The sequence below is a fragment of the Mustela putorius genome, unplaced genomic scaffold (assembly GCF_011764305.1).
Source record: "Mustela putorius furo isolate JIRA1106 unplaced genomic scaffold, ASM1176430v1.1 tig00000129_pilon_pilon_pilon, whole genome shotgun sequence".
In the NCBI taxonomy this organism is placed as follows: domain Eukaryota; kingdom Metazoa; phylum Chordata; class Mammalia; order Carnivora; family Mustelidae; genus Mustela; species Mustela putorius.
The window spans coordinates 21,864,455-21,889,037 of record NW_025421290.1 but is presented as its reverse complement, the minus strand read 5'-3'; the positions used below and the strand labels follow the sequence as shown (position 1 = coordinate 21,889,037).

General features: G+C 40.1%; 1 protein-coding gene and 1 pseudogene across 3 annotated transcripts in view; both read left to right on the top strand.

Annotated features, from left to right (window-relative positions):
• The window catches only part of DCAF5 (DDB1 and CUL4 associated factor 5), a 101,835-nt gene that overhangs the window by 10,405 nt on the left and 66,847 nt on the right, over positions 1 to 24,583 (top strand). For 2 of the 3 annotated variants that reach the window (XM_045070932.1, XM_045070920.1), the window contains exons 2-5: positions 16,654 to 16,797; positions 19,213 to 19,249; positions 20,132 to 20,271; positions 21,960 to 22,089. In XM_045070932.1, the coding sequence (XP_044926867.1) occupies positions 16,686 to 16,797; positions 19,213 to 19,249; positions 20,132 to 20,271; positions 21,960 to 22,089 (419 nt within the window). In that variant the 5' untranslated portion in view covers positions 16,654 to 16,685. The remainder of the gene's footprint in view (positions 1 to 16,653; positions 16,798 to 19,212; positions 19,250 to 20,131; positions 20,272 to 21,959; positions 22,090 to 24,583) is intronic. The other variant, XM_045070929.1, reaches the window with a different exon arrangement.
• LOC101676136 lies at positions 5,285 to 7,359 on the top strand (annotated as a pseudogene).

The window sequence follows — 24,583 nt, the reverse complement described above, 5'->3', positions numbered from 1 at the left end:
GTTAAAACTACGTTAAGGGCGCCTGGGTGGCTCAGTTGGTTAAGCGACTACCTTCAGGTCAGGTTGTGATCTTGGAATTCCGGGATCGAGTTCCACATTGGGCTCCCAGCTCCATGGGGAGTCCGCTTCTCTCTCTGACCTTTTCATGCTCTCTCTCTCACTCTCTCAAATGAATAAATAAAATCTTAAAGAAAAAAAAAAAGCTATGTTGTTAAAACTCCATGTTATGGAGTATCTGCCCAGTACCAGAATACATTTGGAGTAAAAGTTGGCCCTCAAATGTATAGATTGGCCCTGGGAAGGATTTTCAGGAATTGTAGCTTTTCAGGTATATGGCTAGTTGGCTCTAGACTATTTTTCATGTTGTGAAATGACATCAGTAAAGAAGTTTAGGGGCGCCTGGTGGCTTGGTTGGTAAGCGTCTGCCTTTGGCTCAGGTCATGATCCCAGATCCTGGCATGGAGCCCCACATCGGGGTCCCTGCTCAGAAGGAAGCCTGGTTCTCCCTTTTCCCACTCCCTCTGCCTGTGTTTCCTCTCTTGCGCTCTCTGTCTCTCTGTGTCAAATAAATAAAATCTTTAAAAAAGGGTTTAAGCGATCTGGTTTAGAGGCCTAATTTCACCATTGTCACTGTGCTCTTTTACTATGTTCTGTCTCTGTATAATCATAGAATTTTATTGCTGGAAAAGATGAATGGTCATTTAATTGAAGCTTTTAATTTTACTTATAGGGACACAGAAGAGCAAAGAAGTGATTTGCCCAGTAGTTTGCAACTAGTTAAGTAGTACAGTCTAGATTAAAAACTGGTCTCTCGGGCGCCTGGGTGGCTCAGTTGGTTGGACGACTGCCTTCAGCTCAGGTCATGATCCTGGAGTCCTGGGATCGAGTCCCACATCAGGCTCCCAGCTCCATGGGAAGTCTGCTTCTCCCTCTGACCTTCTCCTTGCTCATGTTCTCTCTCACTCTCTCTCTTTCAAATAAATAAATAAAATCTTTAATAAAAAAAAAAACTGGTCTCTCAATAGGGAAATTCATGAGGTTCTGTGTTTCTAAAGGGCTTTACTCAGGTAAAGTGTTAAACTCTTTTGTTGGCTTTCTCTGCCATTACATTCTTTCCTTATTTATTTTTTAAAAAGATTTTATTTATTTATTTGACAGAGAGAGAGAGGAGAGATCACAAGTAGGTAGAGCTGCAGGCAGAGAGGGGGAAGCAGGCTCCCTGCTGATGTGGGGCTCGATCCCAGGACCCTGAGATCATGACCTGAGCCGAAGGCAGAGACTTAACCCACTGAGTCACCCAGGCGCCCCACATTCTTTCCTTATTTATTTTTTTAGATTTATTTATTTTAGAGAGTGTGTGTATGTGTGAACAGTGGTGGGGGGCAGGAGCAGAGGGAGACAGGGAGAGAGAATCCTCAAGCAGACTCTCTGCTGAGTGCAGAGCCCAACACAGGGCTTAATCCCAGGACCCTGACATCATGACCTGAACTGAAATCAAGAGTTAGACACTTAACCAAATGTGCCACCCTGGCACCCCATTGCTACTACATTTTATGTGCAGTTTCATTGTCCCTGAACATAGTTGTTTTGAGTAAGTTGGCAGTGCCCGTTATTTTAGAGAAGTCAGTAGAGATTTTCCAGGTTGGAGGCACACTGTCACTGGCTGAGTCTCGAGTTTTAATTCTTCGTCAGCCTATACTTCCCTACTTTGGAAAGTCTGTTTCCTTCCAAGAACATTACTCAGGAGGTGGAATTTTCTGCAAACCTAGGTGCCTGTCAAAATCTTGTTATACAGCTTCTCTCATTCTGAATTTCCATTCAAGTCTTGTATCTAATTTCATTTGTATCCTTTGTGTTACTACTTAAGGCCAAGTGACTAATTGGAACCTCTGAGGATTGTTTTGTTTCCTTTTTTAGTGGTGTCTTGATTAAGTTTGATGGTTTATACAGATACCATTCACTCCCTGCCATAGATGACTGAAGCATGTGTTTTTGCCTTCCACATACTGGCAAGAAACAATTGAGATTTGCATGTTTGGCAACCAGCTTCAAGCAGCCCTTGACTCTCAGGGTTGACATCTCTGTTTATACCTGTTTGTGGGTGGGTATCGTGTGCCTTCCTCAAAGGATTAAAAAGTATTGGGCTTGCATTTGCTCAACTTCTATAGAATTGCTCAAGCAGAGAAAAGAAAGCTTTATTATGTTGCTAATGTTGCTTATGCAAGAAATTTTGCAAAAGTTAGGCAGGCAGTGTTTTTATTTTTAAAAAGGAAAAAATCAGAAACTATTCAGAATAAATGAAGAGAGTGTCTGTGATATAATCAGGAGACATATTGTCCAGGTTAGTTCTGTATGGAAGAAGTGAGACTGGACATGATCTGTGGTCTGGGAGTACCTTATAGTGCATCATACTATCTAAATAACTTCCTGGTGAATCCTTACTGTTATTGAGACACAAGAATCTGTTTTTAGTGTTCCCCTAGCTCTATTTGAGGAGCTTTTGTTCTTTGACATCTCATTAATTCCTTCCTTTACTATTGAGAATTTCCTGTTGAATCATGCTAGTCAGTAGAATAGGGTACTTAGAAGACAGGCTTCCCACTTATTCAGAAGTTTTTAAAAAGATCATATATTAACTGTAGGAAATTCAGAAAATAAAGAGATAAAGGAAGTACACCCACCTACTCAGGATGACCATTTTTGACACATGCGACATATTTTAGCCTTTTTTGTATGCATATGTACATATTTTAAAAATAAAATTGGGGGGCGCCTGGGTGGCTCCATCGGTTAAGTGTCTGACTCTTGATTTCAGCTGAGATCATGATCTCAGGCTCCTGGGATGGAACCCCAGGTTGGGCTCTGTTCTCATCCGGCAGTTTGCTTGAGATCCTCTCTCCCTCTTCCTCAGCCCCTCCTTTTGCTCGTATTTTCATGCTCTCTCCCTCTCTCTCTCAAATCTTTAAAAAATTTTTTTTAAAAATTAGAATTAGGGGGTGCCTGGGTGGCTCAGTCAATTAAGCAGTCATGATCCTGGGGTCCTGGGATCAAACCCCACATCAGGCTTTCTGCTCCGTGGAGAGCAAGAGCTCGTGGAGGCAGAGCAAGCCTGCTGCTCTGCCTGCTTGTGTTCTCTCTCTCTAATAAATAAAATCTTTAAAAAAAAATTAGAATTAGGTCATCTCTGCTGCTTTGTAACTGTTTTCTTAATATTAACATTTTTTGGGTAGGTCATTGAATATTTCTCAAAAGCAGGGTTTCTCAGCCTCAACAGTATTGACATTGGGGCTGGGTAATTCTTTGTTACGGGGGGGGGGGGGCTGTCCTGTGCGCTGTAGCATGTTTAGCAGCATCCGTGGCCTCTGACCAGTATATGCCAACAGCACCTCCCCTGTTGTGATGACCAAAAATGTCTTCAGACGTTGCCAGATGGTTCAGGCGCGAGATCACTCTGGGTGAGAACCACTTTCGAAATAAAAAATTCTTAAACTCTTTGGTCTCAGGACCTCTGAAAAGTCATTGAAGACCTCAAAGAACTTTATGTGGGTCATCTTTATCAGCTTTTACTGTATTAGAATTTAAAGCTGGTAAAGCTTAAAAATTCATTTAAGACTGGAAATAATAAACCTTATTAACATAATAATATAACGAAAAGTAACTATTTTCCAAAATAATAAATAGTGAGAGGAGTAACATTGTCACGTCTTTCCACCTTTTTAATGTGAGACGTTATGAAGGCATTTACATTTAATCTGTTGTGGAATATTGGTTTAGCTGACATATATGAAGAAAATTCAGCCTTACACAGGTATGTAATTCTAAAACGGAAGAGTATTTTAATGCCTTATCAGATGACTGTGCATATTCTTTGAGATTATATCAAAACTCAACAAGTGGAAGTTTCTTAGATCAGTTGCACTGTAGAATCTGAAACCATACCAGAGAGATTTTCGGTCTGTTACATTAAAATCCTTCGGTCTGTGTCTGTGGGAGCGCCTGGGTGGCTCAACTGGTTAAGTAGCTGGCTCTTGGTTTAGGCTCAGGGCATGATGATCTCTCAGGGTCATGAGTAGGGGAGTCTGCTTGAGACTCTCCCTTTGACCCTTTGCCCCTCCTCACCCCTGTGTGCACACGTATGCACATGCTTTCTAAATAAATAAGCAAATACATAAATAGAATCTTTAAGAAAAAAGCCTTCTCCTTAGGTTGCTGGCTTTTCTTGAAAAATTCAAAGGTCAGGCAATCTTGAGGCTGCATTCCTCTATGGCTATAACTGGCTGGAGCTCAGTAGCAGCTTGTTCTTTAAAAGGGTTATATGTTCTCCAGTCAGCCCGTCACTCTGACAGGTTTCCCTCATTTGCTTTGTCCTGGCCCCTGTTGTATTTGAGAGGCTGAATTGTATCCTGGTAAGGAGTACAGTCTCTGGAGCCAGAGTACCTGGCTGGGATTCAGATCCATGATCCCACTCTTGATTGCTGTGTACCTTCAGGATAGTTAGTTTTTCTGTAGTTTTATCTGGATAATAAGGATAACAACAATACCTCTTTGATAAGATAGTTAAAAGGATTAGAAGAGCCACTAAATGTAAAACCCTTAGGATAGCCCCTGGCCCAGAGTAAATTTAGCTCTGTTAGCTATTGTTGGAGTTCAAACGGCATACATTTGGCTAACATTTCTGTAGCTCACACTGTGTATCAGGCAATGGGCCAAGCCCTCCACACAGATCTATCTCATTAATTCTAACATAACACTATAAAACAGGTGGGGTTATTTTCTTAGTTTTGCAGAGGAGAGGATACAAGTGAGAGAGATTAAGTTACCTGCCTGAAGGCACTCTGCTAGTAAGTGATAGTGACATCGAGAGTTGAACCTTTGCACTTGTATGCCAAGCCTGTGGTTTTGAATGCTGTGCTGCCTCATGCTACATCTGCCTCTAAAATAGGTCTAATTACAGAAGTGGCAGGCTTGGGTAAATGGAGATTAGTGCTCTTAATGTTTTCGTAAGTGATTTGAGGAGAGTATGCATATAAATATCTCAAATTTATGTATGACATCATTTCCTTCCAGTAGTGAAGCACCAAACCAATGAGGGTAAACTGCAGGCAACTTTTTTTGTCCAGATGGAGTGAGAGAGCGGAAGAGTGACTACTCCCTTTCTTTTTTTTTTTTTTTTTTTTGGAGAGCGAGAGCTTGTGAGGGTGGAGACAGAGAGAGAGAATCTTAAGTAGGCTCTACACCCAGCAGAGCCAAACCAGGGCTCAGTCTCATGACTCCTGAGCATAACCTGAGCTGAAACCAAGAGTTGGAGCTTAACCAACTGAGCCATCTAGGTGCCCCTGATTACTACTGACTTTTAGAGTAGGTAAATGTAAAATAAAACAATGAAGAAAAATAACAGACTGCATGATGTGCTTCAAGATATTTAGTAAGGACTTGAGAGTCATTTTGGTGTATTATTTGAAGGTCAAAAAGGTCAGCAAACATTTCAAACCCATTAGGATAACTGTTACTTAAAAACAACACAAGACCATGGACTCTAGGCAGCCAGGGTCAGTGAGGGATCTCAAGATGGCTGGGCAAAAACTTGCTCTAATAACTATTGACTGGGTAGCTTTTGGGGAGATCATACCCCAAAACCAGAAGGCCATTGCTAACTCCCTAAAATCTTGGAATGAGACACTTACCTCCAAGTTGGCCACTGTCCCTGAGAAACCCCCTACTATCCACTGGGCTTACTCTAAGGCCAATGTGACGAAGGCTGGCTTGGTAGATGACTTTGAGAAGAAGTTCGATGCCCTGAAGATTCCTGTGCCAGAGGATAAATACATTGTTCAGGTGGATGCTGAAGAAAAAGAAGATGTGAAAAGTTGTGCCAAGTTTTTGTCTCAAAGGCCAGGATTGTGGAATACAAGACACAGCTGGAGAAGCTAAAGAACCTAGTTTCATTTGATCAGATGACCATTGAGGACCTGAATGAAGCCTTCCCAGAAACCAAATTAGACAAGAAGTATCCCTGTTGGCCTCACAAGCCAATCAAAAATTTATAAACTTGAGGTGGGGAAAGAGCGCTGGCCCTCGAATTATAAACGCTGGACATTAAAAAAAAAAAAAAAGACCAAAACAAAACAAAATAATAGGTGTTGGTGAGGATGTGGAGAAATTGGAAGTCTAGTGCAGTGTTGGTTGGTGGGAATGTAGGATGGCACAGCCACTGTGGAAAACAATACTCAGAAATAGTTTTCAGTTCCTCAGAAAAGTAAACAGAATTACTGTATTATCCAGGAATTTCATTTTTCGGTATAAACGCCAAAGAATTGAAAGCAGGGAGTTGAGCAGATAATTTGTACACTCATGTTCATAATAGCATTATTCACTATAGCCAAAGATTGGGAGCATGAATGGACAAACAAAATATGGTATATACATAAAACAGAATATTATTCAGCCTTAAAAAGGAAATTCTGACACATGCCACAAAATATGTATTGAACCATGAAGATATTATGATGAAATAAGCTAATCATAAAAGGACAAATATTGTATGAGTCCATATATATGAGGTACTTAGAGTAGTTGAACTCCTGAAGACAGAAATAGGGTCTCTAGAGTTAGAATCATGGTTGCCAAGGGCAGGGGAGAGGCAGGAATGGAGATTTATTATTTTGTACAGAATTTCAGATTGGGAGGATGTAAAAGTTTTGGAGATGGGTGGTGGTGATACTTGCATAACAATGTGAAAATGTGAATGTATTTAATGCCACAAAACTCTACACTTGAAAATGATTTAAAAACCCAGCAAAATGCCAGGCATATCTAGGAGAAAATTAATGAAGACAAAATGGAAAATGCTTTTCTTTCCTGTGTAATGTGGTAGGGCAGACTCACTTAAAATTCATAGTAGTATTTTGGCCTCCCCACTTCGGGGTAAGAGGAATACAAGTTGATTTTAGGCTCCAGGCCTAGCTCCTTGCATTAGCAAGTCATTATGTCTCTCTGATCCTCATCTGTAAAAAGGGTTTATATAATCCTTATTTCACAAGCAGAGATGTATGTGAATGAATTTCTGTGCTGAGAATAATGCTAAATATTTTCATCTTTGGGAAAAGAGCAAAACAGACTTCATTTCCCATTCACTGAAGTGGCTGGCTATGTGGCCCACAGGCTGAGCCTCTGTATTTCCATGCCTGCTCTTAAAACTCAGCAGAGATACGGGCCACACAAAATGTTTGGCTTCACAAAGTGGTGATATATACACTGCAAAGAAGGAGTAAATAGGCTAAAAAGATTTAAGGCGTGCTGAATAATTTTCCTTTTGTTTCTGTAAGTTAAAAAAAAAAACCCAACTACAGCAATATAAAAGCGATTAAAAAAAAGATTTTATTTATCTTCTTGACAGAGATCACAAGTAGGCAGAGAGGCAGGCAGAGAGAGAGAGGAGGAAGCAGGCTCCCTGCTGAGCAGAGAGCCTGATGCAGGGCTCTATCCCAGGACCCTGAGACCATGACCTGAGCTGAAGGCAGAGGCTTTAACCCACTGAGCCACCCAGGCGTCCCTAAAAGGGATTTTTTAAAAAAGATTTTATTTATGTGAGAGAGAGCAGGAGCGGGGGTGTGGCAGAGCGGGGAGGGAGAAGCAGGCTCTCCACTGAGCAGAGGCTCCAACCCAGGACCCTGGGATCAGGACCCAAGCCAAAGTTAGATACTTAACTGACTGATCCACCCAGATGTCCCTACAATATAAAGGGTTATTAACTAAAATTGCTCTTTCCAAGAGATAACCTCTGTTAAACATTTTGATTCTGCTCTTCCATTTACAGATTTGTGTGTGTGTACATACGTATATGTTTTATTAAAATGTATCAGGGTGCTGATTGAATCAGTAGAGCATGTGACTCTTGATCTCAGGCTTGTGAGTTCAAGCCCCACACTGGGTGTGGAGATTACTTACAAATAAAATCTTTTAAAAAATGTATCATGCTATTCATACTCTTGTGCTACCTAAAATAAGAGTTAGAAACATTAGGGCAAATTCATGAATGATGTGTACAAGGAACTAGAACATTCTGAGGGTTATGTATACCTAATATATGACACACTAAGTGTTTTTACATATTTATATCTATACTGACAATGACCCTGTGAGATATTTGGTATTTTCTTCATTTTAGAATCATAAAACTGAGGTTAGAGAAGTAGAGTAACTCACCCAAGGACACATGGATGGTGCATCTAGGCACTTTTCTTCCAGAACTTGTACTTCATGTACCCTTCTATAGTACCACCTTTATTTACTAGGACTGCAAATCCTGGATCTAATCCCATTCTGCCATTTTTAAAAAGAAAATATTGTTTTTAATAGTTAGTACAGTCACTTCTTGGTCGTAGTGATTATTCCATGTCAGTACAGACAAATGCCTCATGCCTACCCCCATCATAATATATGGTACATACATGAACAATAAACCTTCTTGTATTTTTGTTGTGGTAAAATATAATAACACAAAATTTACCATTTTTACTGACTTAACTATTCCTTTCAGTTGTATAAAGTACATTTGCATTGTTATTGTTATACAACCATCATCACCATTCATTTCCAGGAGTTTTTCATCTTGCAAAGCTGAAACTCTGTTTCCGTTAAACAACATCCCCGCCCCCTCTGCAGCTACCTTCTACTTTATGTCACTATGAATTTGACTACTCTAGATGCCTCATATAAGTGGAATTGGACAGTATTTGTCCTTTCGTGTTTGGTTTATTTCACTGAACAGTAATTTTAACCTGACTTCTAATGATGGACTTTTAAATGGTTTAGTTTCTTGCTCTTCAGACAATGTGCTGCAGGAGTATTTGAAGGATCAAGTTTTAGAATGCTCTCTTAGTCCTGTCCTCTCCTTGCCTGAATTTCTGAGGAAGCCCAAAACAAATTCTTTTCCTTCTGGGCCTCAGCTTTTCTGGGCTATAAAATAAGAATAATTATTTAATTATAATTTAATTTATATTTAATTTAATTAATAATTATAATTATTTAAAATTTAAATAATTACTTTTGTTACAGTATGCTATGAGGGCTTGTATAGTTTTTGCTTCTATTAGAAGAACCCTTTGAAAAGAGTATTTATTTTTAAATTAAAAAATTTAAAAAATTTTTAAAAATTAGCCCAATTCAGGGCTCGAACTCATGACCCTGAGATCAAGACCTGAGCTGAGATAAAGATGCTTAAACTGACTAAGCCACCCAGGCATCCTGAAAGAGTACTCTTTTTTTTTTTTTTTTTTTTAAAGATTTTGTTTGTTTATTTAACAGATCACAAGTAGGCAGACAGGCAGGCAGAGAGAGATTGGGGGTAAGCAGGCTCCCCACCGAGCAGAAAGCCTGATGTGGGTTCGATCCCAGGACCCTGAGATCATGACCTGAGCTGAAGACAGAGGTTTAACCCACTGAGGCACCCAGGCATCCCAAGAGTACTCTTTTAAATATAAAGCTTCTTTGTAACTTCAAAACTGTTGCCGCAGTGTGATTATAGTACATTTTGGGATGAATTGGTGAGTTTAGTGCGGAATTAAATCAACCCCAAATGACCAGCAACAGAGTAGCTTATGTTCCTTTGGAGTTCTCAGATGAATTAAAGCTAAACAGTCATTCATGAGTAAACCAGGCTTAGAAGCCCTGTCCTCTGCTTGTCGCTTGCTTGGTCCTGGTGCCAAGCAGAAAGGCCTTGCCTTCCTATGAGGTCTCTGTGCTGCCCAGGAGCCCTAGAGAGACTGGGGATAACCAACCTTGCAGAAGGACCGAACTGGCCAGCGCTCAGAGCTGGCTTTATGGATCCTTCTCTCCACTTGATTATATGCAGGTCCAACAGTCTCTCTGCGTGGAAGCACACAATACATCTCCGCTCCTTTGAATTTTTCTAGATGATTTACAGAGAGAGGAGAACTAGCCAGTTTTTTTCAGGTTCTGAACTGATTTATCCTTGTTCCACTAGCCCTCCTTTGCTTTGTGGGGTCAGAGATTTGGCCACAGCTGTTATGCTCCCTCTACTGGCTCTAAAGCAGCTCCGCAATTTCAGGTGATAACCTAGTTTGCACCCACTGTGGTTTTTGACAACACATGGTTGAAAAGTGTTGTCTTTGCACAGAATTCTTAATACCTTGCCTAAGGAAATGTGTGTGTGTGTGGGGGGGTGCGCCTTATATCTTCTGACACTAAGCTCGAGGGCAAAGTGTAAGAAACAGGCCCTGCCATAGCCATGATTTCTGACTCAGTGATTCCAATCTCCTATGGACTTGGGCTGTCATCATCGTGTTAGATACTAAGGACACATCATTTTGCTCGAGGCGTTCTACAAATAACCACGTATTTTAAATTGCTAAGCATTATTTGGCAAAATTAAATCATCATATGAATGTCTAGTATGAACACTAACGATAATGCCAGAGAATAGTTATGTCTTTAAGTGCATAGGTGTAGATATTATTTTCCTTTTTATTAAACTTCTTTTTTTTAAGCTGCTCCAATTCAGGAGAGGTTGTGCTACCTGGCATTGGTCTGATTGAATAAGTAGAAGTTCCATCAGTTCTATATTTCTTTGCCATGAGTAAACCAGCCCTTCCTGGGGAGTCTTGTTTTCATTTTTCTTTTTCTATCATGAACATTTTCTAAAATTTTTATTTAAGTCAGCTCTCCATCCATTGTGGGGCTCAGACTCACAACCCCAAGATCAAGAGTTAAATGCTCTTCTGACTGAGCCAGCCAGCTGCCCCTCTATTGTGAACATTTTAAAAATCCAAAATGTTTTATTTTATAGAAATGTTCAAGCATTCACAACATTGTAGTATACCCATCTGTAATAATTACCAACATTTTATTGATCACCTATTCCCCCCTACCTTTTTATTTCTCGAATATTTTAAAGGAAATTCCAGACATATCAGTTCACCTTTTTCACTATGCATCCCTAATTGATGAGCACTTTTTTATCTCTTTTTAACAGCACCATAATGCCATTATTATACTTAAGAAACATGACAGTACTAGGGCGCCTGGCTGGTGTAGCTGCTAGAGCATGTGACTCTTGATTTTAGGGTCATGAATTCAAGTCCCAACTTGGGTGTGGAGCGTACTTAAAATAAGAGATATAACACAACAGATGAATGGATAAAGAAGATGTAGTATAGATATACAATGGAATACTATGCAACCATCAAAAGGAAATGAAATCTTGTCATTTGCGACGACGAAGACGTGGCTGGAACTCTTGGAGGGTATTATGGTTAGTGAAGTAAGTCAGAGAAAAACAATTATATGATCTCTCTGATATGAGGAAATTGAAAGGCAACATGGTGGGTTTGGGAGGTAGGAAAGGAATAAACGAAACTAAGATGGGATCTGGAGGGAGACAAACCATAAGAGACTCTTAATCTCACAAAACAAACTGAGGGTTGCCGTGGGGAGGGTGGTAAGGAGGGTGGTGGGGTTATGGACATTGGGGAGGGTATGTGCTATGGTGAGTGCTGTGAAGTGTGTAAGCCTGACAATTCACAGACCTGTACCCCTGGAGCAAATAGTCCATTATATGTTAATAAAAAAATTAAAAACTATATTAAAAAATAAGAGACATAACAATGCTTCCTTAATAACATAAAACAAAAATAGAGAGATGAGCACTGAGTAATGTATAGAATTGTTGAATTGCTATATTGTACACCTGCAACTAATATAATATGTATGTTAAATATACTGAAATTTTAAAAAATTAATTAAAAAAGCAAAGAAAGTAATTGGGTTTGACAAAATGTTGACAGTTTATTAAATTTGCTTGTAGCCTTTTTTTTTTAAACAGAACTTTATAGATACAGTCGAAGTCCCCTTTTACTAGATGTGTTTATCTACAATTTATGGTATTTATATATTTAAAAATGTAAACTTAATGTTATCTTTTACATATCCTTCTGAAACTTCATTACTTACCATTAGGTTTTCAAGATTTACTTGTGTTGTTACACATATTCCTAGTTCATTTTAACTGCTGTATGGTGTTCTATTTGGTTGTGTTCTAGTGGAACTTACTAATTTATATATTAGTGAATATTTAGGTTGTCCATGGGTTTGTTTGCTTTTTTGCTACTATAAACAGGGATGCAGTGAACATTCTTGTGCATTTTCTTGTGCCACTTTTGTAAGAATGTATGTAAATTATAATATGCATTCCCCTGATTATTTTTTAAAAGATTTTATTTATTTATTTGACAGAGATCACAAATAGGCAGAGAGGCAGGCAGAGAGAGAGGGGGAAGCAGGCTCCCTGCTGAGCAGAGAGCTCGTTGGGGGGCTCTATCCACAGGACCCTGGGATAATGACCTGAGCCGAAGGCAGAGGCTTTAACCCACTGAGCAACCCAGGTGCCCCTCCCCTGATCACTTTAGAGGTTGAGATGCTCTGTTACATTTTTTGGCTATATGGATTTTCTCTTCTGTGAATTGTCATATTTGCCTCTTTTCCTAATGGTTTTAAGAATTGATTCGTAGTAATTCTTTGAATATTTTGGCTCCTAAGCCATTGTCAGTTTTGTGTATTGTTAAAATCTTTCAACTCAGGCTGTCCTGAGTCCCTTGTTCCCTCCCTTGTTCCTGGCCCCTTAGTTTACTCCAGTTTAGTCAGCTTCTATTTTTATTCCTATGTTCCCTTGTTCTATTCTAACCTACACATTTTTGAGTTATGTTACCAAGATGGGGGATCCCTTCAGTTGTCCATTAGATGAACCGCTTTCTCATTTACGGTTTATTTTTGGTTCTGTAAGGTAGGCAACCCAGAATAGTGGTTAAGAATGGAGGCTATAGGGGTGCCTGGGTGTCTCCGTCAGTTAAGCGTCTGCCTTTGGCTCAGGTCATGATCCCAGGGTCCTGGGATTGATCCCAACATCACATTGGACTCCCTGCTCAGCAGAGAGTCTGCTCCTCCTCCTCTCTCTGTGTGCCTCTCTGCCTACTTGTGTTCTCTCTGTCAAATAAATGAATAAAATCTTAAAAAAGAATGGTGACTGTAGAGTCTTAACTGTTTGCTTTTGAATCTTAGCTCAACCACATTACTTAATGTGTGTGACCATGGCAAGTTACTTAACCTTCTTGTATACTTGGCTGTATAATCTATAAAACCCTTAAGGGTAGAGCTGTTATGATCCACATTTTATATTTGATGAAACTCAGGCTCAGAGAGATTAGATTAGAAACATGAGTAAGTAGAAGAAACATGTGGACCTTTTTATCTTTTAATTTTACACTTTTGGTAGAGGCGTGGGTACAGAGAAATACTTCTGCAATATAGGATACACAGTAGCAAAAGCCATGCCTCAGTGTTGGGGAAAAACAGTAAGAGTAGAACTATAGAGAACTAAAGTGCCCACTGCCTGTTAAGAATCTATTAATAGGTTAAAAATTCCTTTGTGTCATTATTCATTAAAATAAAACAAAAACACACACTTTTATTTTTATGACTTTAACGTAGAAGAGATACAGAATTTTTCTTAAGGTTTTTTTTTTTTTTTTAAAGTAATCTCTGCACACAACATGGGGCTTGAACTCATAACCCTGAAATCAAGAATCATGTTCTCCACTGACTAAACCAACCAGGTGCCTCAAGATACAGAATTTTTAGATAAACATCCCAGGCCAGAGAACTCATAGTTGAAACAGGCAAATCATAAATACAGGAACTGAGCCACACTAAAGGGTTCAGTTTGATAGACAATGAAGGGGGAGGGGGACATAGAACTTGATTTTGACAAAGAAAGAAGGAACCGAAGGAGCAAAAGCAACTTCTTTCTAGGGGAGGGAGAATAACTTTGACTTAGCTACTGTACCGTCTTTGATTTTTTTTTTATTATTATAAAAGGAAATATGTTTATGACAAAAAGTCAAGTACTGCAAGAAGGTATAAAGTAAAAATTAAAGTACAAAAGTTTCCCAAAAGAATTAAAAGAATCCCAAAAGAATTACAAGATGGAATTGGGAGGGAGACAAATCATAAGTGACTCTTAATCTCACAAAACAAACTGAGGGTTGCTGGGGGGAGGGAGGTTGGGAGAAGGGGGTGGGATTATGGACATTGGGGAGGGTATGTGCTTTGGTGAGTGCTGTGAAGTGTGTAAATCTGGTGATTCACAGACCTGTACCCCTGGGGATAAAAATATATGTTTATAAAAAATAAAAAATTAAAAATTAAAAAAAAAAAGAATCCCAAAAGAATTAAAAGCAGGGACTTGAACAGATACTGGTATATCCGTGTTGTTAGCAACATTATTCAGAATAGCCGAAAGGTGGAAACAACCCAGATGTCTATCAGTTGATAAATGGATAAACAAAATATGGTGTGTGTAAGTGTGTATAACAGAATATTATTTAGCCTCAAAAAAAGAGTGGAATTCTGATACATGCTTCAATATGGATGATCTTTGAAGATATTATGCAAAATGAATAAAAAAGACAACTATCGTATGATTCCACTTATATGAGTTACCTAGAACAGTTAAATTCATAGAGGCAGAAAGTAGAGTGGTGGTTACTGGGGATGGGAGAAGTTATTGTTTACTGGGTACAGAGTTTCATTTTGGGATGATGTGAAGATTCTGGGGATGGATAGTGGTGGTGGTTGCACAATAGTGCAGATATACTGAATTGTATAGTTAAAAATGGTTAGTATGGTAAATTTCACATTATATGTAAATTTTCCACAGTGAAAAAGTTTCCCAACTCTAGCCTGGAGGTGGTGTCCACTATAAACAATTTTTTTTAAAGATTTTATTTATTTATTTGTAAGAAAGAGAGAAAGAAAGTACACAAGCAGGCAGAGAGGCAGGCAGAGGCAGACAGAGAGGCAGGCTCCCTGCCGAGCAAGGAGTCCGATGTGGGACTCCATCCCAGGACCCTGGGATCATGACCTGGGCCAAAGGCAGCAGCTTAACCCACTGAGCCACCCAGGCGTCCCCACTATAAAAAGTTTTTATAATAGCCAGATAAGTAGGAGAATATAAGCATATATATGCAAATATGAACATGTTAGTTCAAAGTCTGCTCTTTGAGGGCACTCAGTTAGGTTTTGGGGACTCCGCAGTGTACAAAATTGACAAAGTTCCTTCAGTCATGGAGCTTTTTAAAATTTTGTTTTACACAAAATGAAGTTTGATACACATATTGTTTTATACCTTACATTTCCCCTTAATAAAGATGGACACATTTCCAAGTTAGTTCTTACAGATTTACTGATTTCATGGCTGCACGGTATGCCCTTATATGGATGTGTATAATTTGTGGCTGTTGGATGGAATGGAGGAGGGAAAGAAGAGGTACAGAGAGCTGTGGTTTGCTGCTCGTGTTTGCCCCTTTTGTAACTTAAATTTTTATTGGGAGAATAGTATAGGCTTGTTGTAGAAAGTTAGTGCCAAATATATCAAATAAAAGTAAAAACCCTCCAATCTGTTTTTTCCCCGTCTTTCAATCCTGTTCCCTGAAAATAGTTACCACTGTTAATCATTGTTAACACTTGAAAGTTACTCATCTTTCAGACATTTTTAATGCATCTGCAAATATAAAAAATACATAGAATATACATCTTCTCGTTTGTTAGAAGCTGGCTCATGCAGTATAATACTGCTCATTTAATTCAGATGATTGTGAGTTATGCAGAGGGAAGAGCTGGCCTGGGCTTTATGAGAGCTAGGCTCTGTCTAGATGGTGCCTGGGGCAGGCAGTTCCTTAGTTGTCACTTGCATGCTGTTCCATAGTCAATGAGGTCACATTAAGGAGAGAAAACTAGTATGCTAGAAGTATTACTGTGGAGTTCTTTGGTTGCAAGCATTAGAAACCAGCTCAGCTTCTGTTAGACAAAAAATGGTGGGTGGGGGGGGATGGTGGTGCCTGGGTGGCTCAGTCAGTTAAGCAGCTGCCTTGGGCTCAGGTCATGATGTCAGGTCCTGGGATAGAGTCCCAGGTCAGGCTCCCTGCTCAGCAGAGAGCCTGCTTCTCCCTCTCCTTCTGCCTGCCACTCTGCCTATTTGTGCTCTCTATCTCTCTGTCAAATAAATAAATAAAATATATATTTTTTTTAAATGGGGGGCTTTATAGAAGGATTTTTAGGTAGCAAGTAAAGAAATATTTATTTAAAAAATCTTTAAAGATGTTATTTATTTATTAGAGAGAAAGAGTACGAGCATGGGGAGCAGCCGAGGGAGAGGGAGAAGCAGGCTTTCTATTGATCAGGGAGCCCGATGCAGGGCTCTATCCCAGGACCCTGGGATCATGACCTGAGCCAAAGGCAGATGCTTAACCAGCTGAGCCATCCAGGTGCCCCAAGTGAAGAAATATTTAAACTGAGTCTCTGGAAAGTCAGGAATAGGGTGGCTCTGAGGGTTTCAATATCAGTGTTTATCCCTTTCCATTTCTATATGTCCACGTTTTTCTGGGGAAAAGTGAGTGGCTTAGAGATTATGTGTCTACTGATGGTTAAGGGGGTAGAGTCCTGGGTTTATGTGCCCCATGAGAATCTTACAGAATTGGGGAGTTGCAGTTTTGGAAAGGATGGGATTCAGGGCTGGCAAAACTGAGTGTCAGCCTTAAGTGTCAGTCATTTTAACCCTAGATTCTTAACTCCCCTCTCAAGGAGGAGATGACCGCCGGGTTCTGCTATGGCACATGGAACAAGCTATCCACTCCAGAGTCAAGCCCATACAGCTGAAAGGAGAGCACCATTCCAACATTTTTTGCCTGGCTTTCAACAGTGGGAACACCAAAGTATTCTCTGGAGGTGAGGAGAAGGGAGATTTCTACTTTGGGCAATTCACCGTGGCTGAGATTTTAGATAAAGGAGTGCTAAAATAACTCCTTGTTTTTCTTTATTTCACTGAGCTGTAGAATTACTGGTTTCCCATAGCTGTCTTTTCTGCATTACAGCAGTTTAGACGGGTATAGGAGCGCAGTTCTTCCCTCCCTCCCTTCCTCCTTCCTTCCTTCCTTCCTTCTGTTCTTTTGATTCTTCACTGTCATTTGTTTGTTTTTGGTAGAAAACTTCCTACATTGTAGTCTGGCATGTAGAAACATACACACATATTTAAAATAGTACTTAACCTTACTCTGTGTGGTACATTTTGATTTTTTTTAAATGCTACTTTATTCTTAAAGAACTTAAAGTTTGTGACTCAAATTGATGTCGTGATCCATGGATGGCTCCTGTTCGAAAAACGTTGTGTTAGGGTACAATTAGAATGGCTTGGGCTCAAGCCAGCCTCTCGGTGGTCCTTACCAACCACACTCCTTTCTGACCACAACATTTCTAGTTCTCACCTCTCTTTTGCACTGCAGATTTTGCCATGAATATCTAGCTATGTGTTCTAAAAGCAATTTAAGTGCGGCAGATCATAAAGCCAAGAGTATTAGTCTTCCTCCTGTACAAATATTTCCTCATGTTCCCTGGATTCCTTTTCTCAGTTACTGTCAGCATTCACATAAATGATTTAAGCTATTAAATTTAACTTTCAGAAATTGCTAATATTGAAGCACTTTTAACTAAAAAATGACACTTCCACATAGATCAGCTTAACAGAAATCTTGAAGTCATCCTCAAACCTTCCTTTCTTTCATTTACGTATCTTGTCACTCACCAACTAGACTTGCAAGCTTCTCATATTCATCCTTTACTTTCTGTTCTCTTTTTGTACCTACTGCCCTGGTTCGGGTCCTTATCTTTGATCCGGACTGTTGCAGTGGCCTTTGTGATTTCTGCAACCTGTCTGTAACTCTCCTTATTTATTACAAGTTTTCTTTTAAAAATAAAGTTTAACCGTGTCAGCCTCTGACCCTACAGTGTCCTCAGGATGAAGTGTAAACGTGTAAACTTCTACTTCTTGAGTCTCATTTCCCTCCCCAGTATCTTGTACTCTAGCCCACTAAACCACTAGCCATCTTAGGTGCCCTTGTATCATTTGCTCTTGCTCTTCCTTCATGGATCATGATTAATTGTCCAGTCCCCACTAATTCCCCTAAGTCTTCCACTGGTAAGAGTTTTGAGTTACTGGAGTTTCTGTTCAGATATCTTCTTCCCCATAAAAACGTTCTCCTTTTCTGCCATGTACTTTCAAACCCACTCCTGAAGGAAATATTATTTCCTTTTTCTGTGTCCCCATTATAGAGCATATCACTACAACATAACTCATTTTGTCATTATTAGTTGCTGCATAGATGGACTGGAAGTTCTTTGAGGGCCAGGCAGAATCTTCCTCTTCCTCTTCTTGTATCCCCAGCACCTCAGCTGTGCCTGTTACCTAGGAGGCATTAGTCTGGGTTTGATTACTTGGTACGCACCCACAATAGAGTTTATAGCCAGAGATCTAGGATGTCCCGGGCCACATCTCTACTGCTTCTGTTACTTTCTGTTGAAGTGACTGTTGGTTGTGCTTTCAGTGTAGAGTGGGAATTTTTTTACTTTTCTTTTCATATTCAGGTTTTTATGTTTGGTTATATAAGCACTTTGAAGGCAGGACTACACATATTGTGAATGTAGTATTTTTAGATTCCTTGATGGAATAAAGAAAAATGCAATAGAAAGAAGTTGTGGATAAAAATTTTCCCATCACTTATAATCACACAATCATCAGATTTTAATGTTGTGAGATGATAAGGATATGAATATCAGGAGATACTTATTAGGCACTTACTAAGTGCTCGGCCCTATTCTGAATGGTTTTGCAAATGTACTCTTACCTTTGCAATGACCCTATGAAGTAGGTACAATTATCCTTATTTTATAGATAAACAAACTGAGGCATAAGTTATCTGTATTCTAAGTCTCACAGTTGTTTTGCTTAAAAAAAAAAAAGCTAGCTTGGATGAATTAATTTGCCCATGATCATTTACTCCTTTATGTTTCTTAATGGCCACAGTTTTTTGTTTTTTTAATTCCATATATATATATATATATATGTATATATTATAATCCATTTAGTAATTCATTTTGGAAAGCACCTAATTGCTACTAGGCTTTTGAAAATTCTTTTATATCTTTCTGACATTATTTTTATAAAACTTTTTTTCTAATTAATACTCCTAATTTATATTAACATTGACTTTGTTCATATGCTTTCTGAAAACTTGAAAATTTCATATTGTGATATGGACAGGTAGCACTTTGCAGGAATTATCAAATGTCTACTTTTCTCCCTTACAGGAAATGATGAGCAAGTTATCCTCCATGATGTCGAAAGGTAAATAGATTGTTGGTATGTGAAGATGACTGACTCCAGTTTTCACATGAAGAAAGGCAAATATCTCTTTAGACAGAAGTAGTTGTTTTTTGAAGGAAATAACATGAAGCCAGCAGTCCTTTTCTGAAACAGATTTCTGTAATAATTTTGAAATAAAATTTTGATTAAGGAAAGAATTTGTAAAGTTGGAATGAACTTAGACTATTTAGGTGAAAATTTAAAGGAAGAGGTTGGAAGAGAAGAAAACAACAGCATAATAATAACTAATCTTTATGTGGGGTACTATTCTAAGTGCTTTACATGTGTTCATCAGTTTCATCCTCACAGTGATTCTATAAAGCTGTATGATTCTAGTGTCATTGTGGTTGAGGAAACTGAGGTGTAGAAAATTAGGTAACTTAGGGTCAGGTGGTACTGGGATTTGAACTTGGGCTGCCTGGTCCCAGGGCCATGCTCTTGCTCACATACCAGACAGCCACATCAATCCTCTTCTTCCCCTGCTGATACCAGATCTGACTGCTTTGAAGTTCGCTTGTTTTTGAAAATCAAGCACCACCCCCCAGCTCTGTACAGAAGCAGATACATTCCGCAGGAAGTGAAAACACTAAACTCATCTATTGAATCACTTTTTCAACTATGCTCATTTAGTGCAAAAAAACAAACCATGAAATCTATAAAAAGCTTTTCTAATGAATTTTTATTTTTTACCTGAAAGTTGGGTACCTACTTTTTAAAGAAATACAATATCCTTTGGGTTTCGCTCGATTGACTTTTTACTGGAAATGAGGGAGAGCCCTACGTGAGGAACTTGAGGGCTGGGACTCTGCAGTCTTTGTGTGCATGTGTGTGCCTGTGTGCCTCTTTCTGCTCTCTGTCTCTCAGCAGCGAGACCTTGGATGTGTTTGCTCACGAAGATGCAGTATATGGCTTGTCAGTGAGTCCGGTGAATGACAACATTTTTGCCAGCTCCTCAGATGATGGCCGGGTTCTCATCTGGGACATCCGGGAGTCTCCCCATGGAGGTAGGGTCAAAGGGCTGTTGGACTGTGTTGAAGAGTTTGATGTCAGGTTCATTGCAGAAGCAGTTTATGACCTGAGTAACCTGCGTGGGAGAGTTGGAAAGGGAGAGGCAGCTCTCATGGTGGGGCATAGATGTGTGTTTGTAGACGTCCCATCATGTGCGCAAGCCAGAAGTGAGGCACCTTTCTTAGGCCTTCTCAGTCGCTTGTGAGCCTCCATAAACCCTTGGGCCTGTCGGAAACGCCACCGTATGTTGGTTTCAGTGGCCTCAAGGAATAGAAGATGCAGGGCTTCACTGTAGAGGGCAGCTACCAGGGGCCAGCTCCGTATGGTGCTGACACACACAGTTCTTGGTTATTCACAGAGAACGGGGGTGTTCTGGTGTTTGTGTATAGAAACTGAAAACGATGGCAGATGCACCCCGTTTAAGGGGGATTGTCCAGGTGAGTTCCTCCTCTAGGAGTGCCCTTTGGGCTTCTGAAGTATAAAATGAAGGATTGTTTTGTTGAATTTCTCTGAAGTTTTTCAGGAAACACATCTTTTCAGCTTGTTTCCTGAGTAAAGTGTTCACTCTCTAACTCTGTTTTTGTTCAAAGACTTTCCTCCAGCATCACCCTCGGTGTTCCCCCTGCCCCCACCTTCAGTGCAGCTTTGTCTTGATCATACCTGTGTACACAGAATTACTCTCCTGCCTGTCTTGTCTCACAGGATCTGGATCTTATTATTCTGTAGTCAAAGCGTTTAACATGCAGAGCTGTGCCTCATCACAGAGACTCGGGCTATAGGAAAAGCTTGTTTCTGGGGTCAGGCAGATAAGGTAGCTGCAAGGAGCAGCTGGGGTTGAGTCACCATGTCCTCTCTCTGGACTGCCCAGAGTCTCTGCTGTGTCCCATGTGGAGATCCTAGACTGGGCAGTGCTTTCTGTCTGTTGCTTCTAAACACTTGCCACACAAAAGTATGTCCTGGGTAGCAGAGTGATTCCTTCCTTGCCTGGAGCCCACTAATACAGGCAGTGGCCTGCAGGGTTTCTGAGTGAAGTTGATTAGGAGCTGGCTGGATGTAAGAGTTCAGGTGTTAGGTTCCTTTTTTCCCTTTCTTTTCTTCTTCTTCTTCTTCTTTTTTTTTTTTTAAATATTCCAATACTGGGGATGAAATCATAGAATTCTAGTCTGAGGCTCTTAGATTGTTTAGGGAGCAATTTAGAGAGAACACTGTGCTATTGTTTTTCCTCACCTTCAATTTTCTCATTGTTTTTCTTTGTCTTCATTAAATCTTTGTGTAGTTTTAAAAACTTTTAATTTCTAAAACTAATAAATTTGGATTAAGGTACAATAATCCTATCAGTAATCGGTTGTGAGTTTTTTCAGCTCATGTGGAATTCAGTCTTACTGTAAAACAGCTTACCTTCCCAGTTCCTGTGACCGTTTCCGTTTGTCACAGGATCTGAAGAGGTAGAATACTCAGTGTTTCTGAGTATTATAGCTTCCAGTTTGTTTATATGTGATAGAGTTGCTGTTTTCAGATGTAAGTGTGTGCAGAGAATGAGCAGGGGTGACTGCTGGGGTGATGTACTGCTTTGGGGCTCCAGCTACTAGGATGGTTTCTACAGGGTCACATTCCTGCTTTGACTGCCTCTGGCCCAGAGGCACTGAATGAGCTCTGGGGCTGATTGTCATTTCTCTATTCACAGAGCCCTTCTGCCTGGCAAACTATCCATCCGCTTTTCACAGTGTCATGTTTAACCCTGTGGAGCCCAGGTTATTGGCCACAGCCAATTCAAAGGAAGGAGTGGGACTCTGGGATATTCGAAAACCTCAGAGGTGAGCCCCATTTATTCATATGGTGTTAAAACTTGCCCCTGCCTCAACTTTCAGGTGATGTGATCAGCAGGGTCGTGAAAACCTGTTTGACCATTGATCTCAGTTGGCCATCTCCTGACATATACTGGTGCCTGTGAAGCCAGGGGAGCCCTGTCCCCAAGAGACAGGCAGTCTGAGAAATCCACACTCCTTGCTGAGGGACTCATAAATTGTAATCTGACTCTAGACAAGTCAGTTCTAGGCAAATAGATGAGAACCTCCCTTCAGTACTGCCTTCTGTCTTTAAGCCCAGAGTTCCCCAGATGCCTGGGAACTCTTGCAGGGGGGATGGAGGAGACGGAGGAGGAGAGTTTGTTAAACTCCTAGCCACTGAACCAGGGATTCTTAGCTCTAGGCAGGAGGGGTTTTCTACATGGCTTTGAGAGAACTGTGAATCCACCAGATTGTGTGGAAATTATATTATGTACCCATCTAAGTGCATTTTTCTGTGAAGGGAGTTTGTTTTTTTGTTTTATTTTGTTTTAAGTGTCTCAAAGAAACCAGTGGCTAAGACAATAAAGGTTAAGAGCCACTGCACTATAGTGTTAGGGACCTAATGTGTTTTCCCTTCTGTTTGCATTATTAAAAGAGTACACTTAAGACAATCTTCAACCAATGATATACAAGTCACTAATGGGAAAATTTCAGGCATCACGAAGGGAAATGTGTAGGTGGAGGTGAGTAGGAGGCTTTTTCATGTTCCTTAAAGCCCATGGACAACTTTTTATGGCACCTGTACTTAAAGCTAGCTTTGCTTAATAAAAGACTTACATGCATTGTCTGCTCTTCTGGAAATTCTGCATGGAGGTAACTTCCTACTTTGTAAAGCAGTATTGCAGAAGAATATCATGGAAAGTAAGCGAGATTATGATTTATTTCATGGATCTCGATGAAAAAGGCAATTAAGTACAGAGGTTTATCTTCCTTGGTGATTTTAAGTTCTAGCTAATTCTCTCCATGGGGCCGTCACAGGGATCTACAACTATTGCAGCAGATCTGTTAGGCCAGAGAGGTGCTGCTTTTGTTGAGCAGGACTCCCTGAGGCTCTGTAGGGCAGCAGAGGTTTCTCCCGCCCTTTGGTAGATACACACTCAGCCCTTGCTTTCCCCCCTACTGAAATGCGTATAGTGGCCGGACCCCTACTATGCCTTTGCACTGTATGCTTGGGGATACTCATTCCCTGCCTGTGTTTCCCTGTGTTCATCTGTAACATTCTCTGCCACTTGAGATCTTTGAGACACAGCCAGAGAGGGAACACAAGCAGGGGAAGTAGGAGAGGGAGAAGCAGGGAGCCTGATCCAGAGCTTGATCCCAGGACCCCAGGATCATGACCTGAGCTGAAGGCATACACCCAACAACTGAGCCACCCAAGCACCTCAAGAACAGCTCTTCTGCCTTATCCATATTACAAAGGGCGGGAACTGGGTTAACTCTGCCAGTCTTCTCCCAGCTTGCTACCTCCCATGCTTACCATTGTAATGAATAGCTGGCTACTGGAGTGGGGCCCTGAGCTATTCATTTCTAGTGGAAAGCTTGAGCAGTGCATGCTGTAGCAGTGTCTGGAGAGTAGAGGAGAGGTTGAGTGTTTTAATCCTTCTATTATCCCACCCCCAGCAGTTTCCTACTGTGTTTTGTATTTGGGCTCTCCCCCCTTTCTACTTACCTCCTCACTAAACATGGCTTCTTTAAAAAAAAAAAAAGTGAGATTATTGCTTTATTTTTAAAATAACATGTATTAAATATAAGGTTTATATCTAGAGAAATATAACGAAAGAAAAAAAAAAAAGAAAAGAAAAGAAAAAAATCTCATCTCCAGATTACCTCTCTTATATTTACTACATGTTTATACATCAGTATGGTTCTTCTTGGTCTCTAGTCATATTCTCCAAAGATAACTATAATGAACAGTTTCTTATGTATCAGAACATAATTTAATACATGTACTAGCATGTATATCTATCCTTTAAAAACTTTAGGCTAGGGGCGCCTGGGTGGCTCGGTGGGTTAAAGCCTCTGCCTTCAGCTCAGGTCATGGTCTCAGGGTCCTGGGATCGAGCCCCGTGTCGGGCTCTCTGCTCAGCGGGGAGCCTTCCTCCTCCTCTCTCTCTCTGCCTGCCTCTCTGCCTACTTGTGATCTCTGTCTGTCAAATAAATAAATAAAATATTAAAAAAAAAAAAACTTTAGGCTAAAGGAACCATGTTCAACTTCTTTTTTCAATTAATAATATGTATTGGAACTTTATTCCTATCAGCGCTTACAGATCTAGCATGTTCTTTTTTTTTTTTTAATATTTCCTTTTTTTTTTTTAAAAGATCTTATTTATTTATTTGAGACAGAAAGAGAGCACAAGCAGGGGGAGCAGCAGGCAGAGGGAGAGGGAGAACACACAAGCACACACAATTTTCCATGCAATGGGGCTCCATCCCAGGACTCTGGGATCAGGACCTGAGCTGA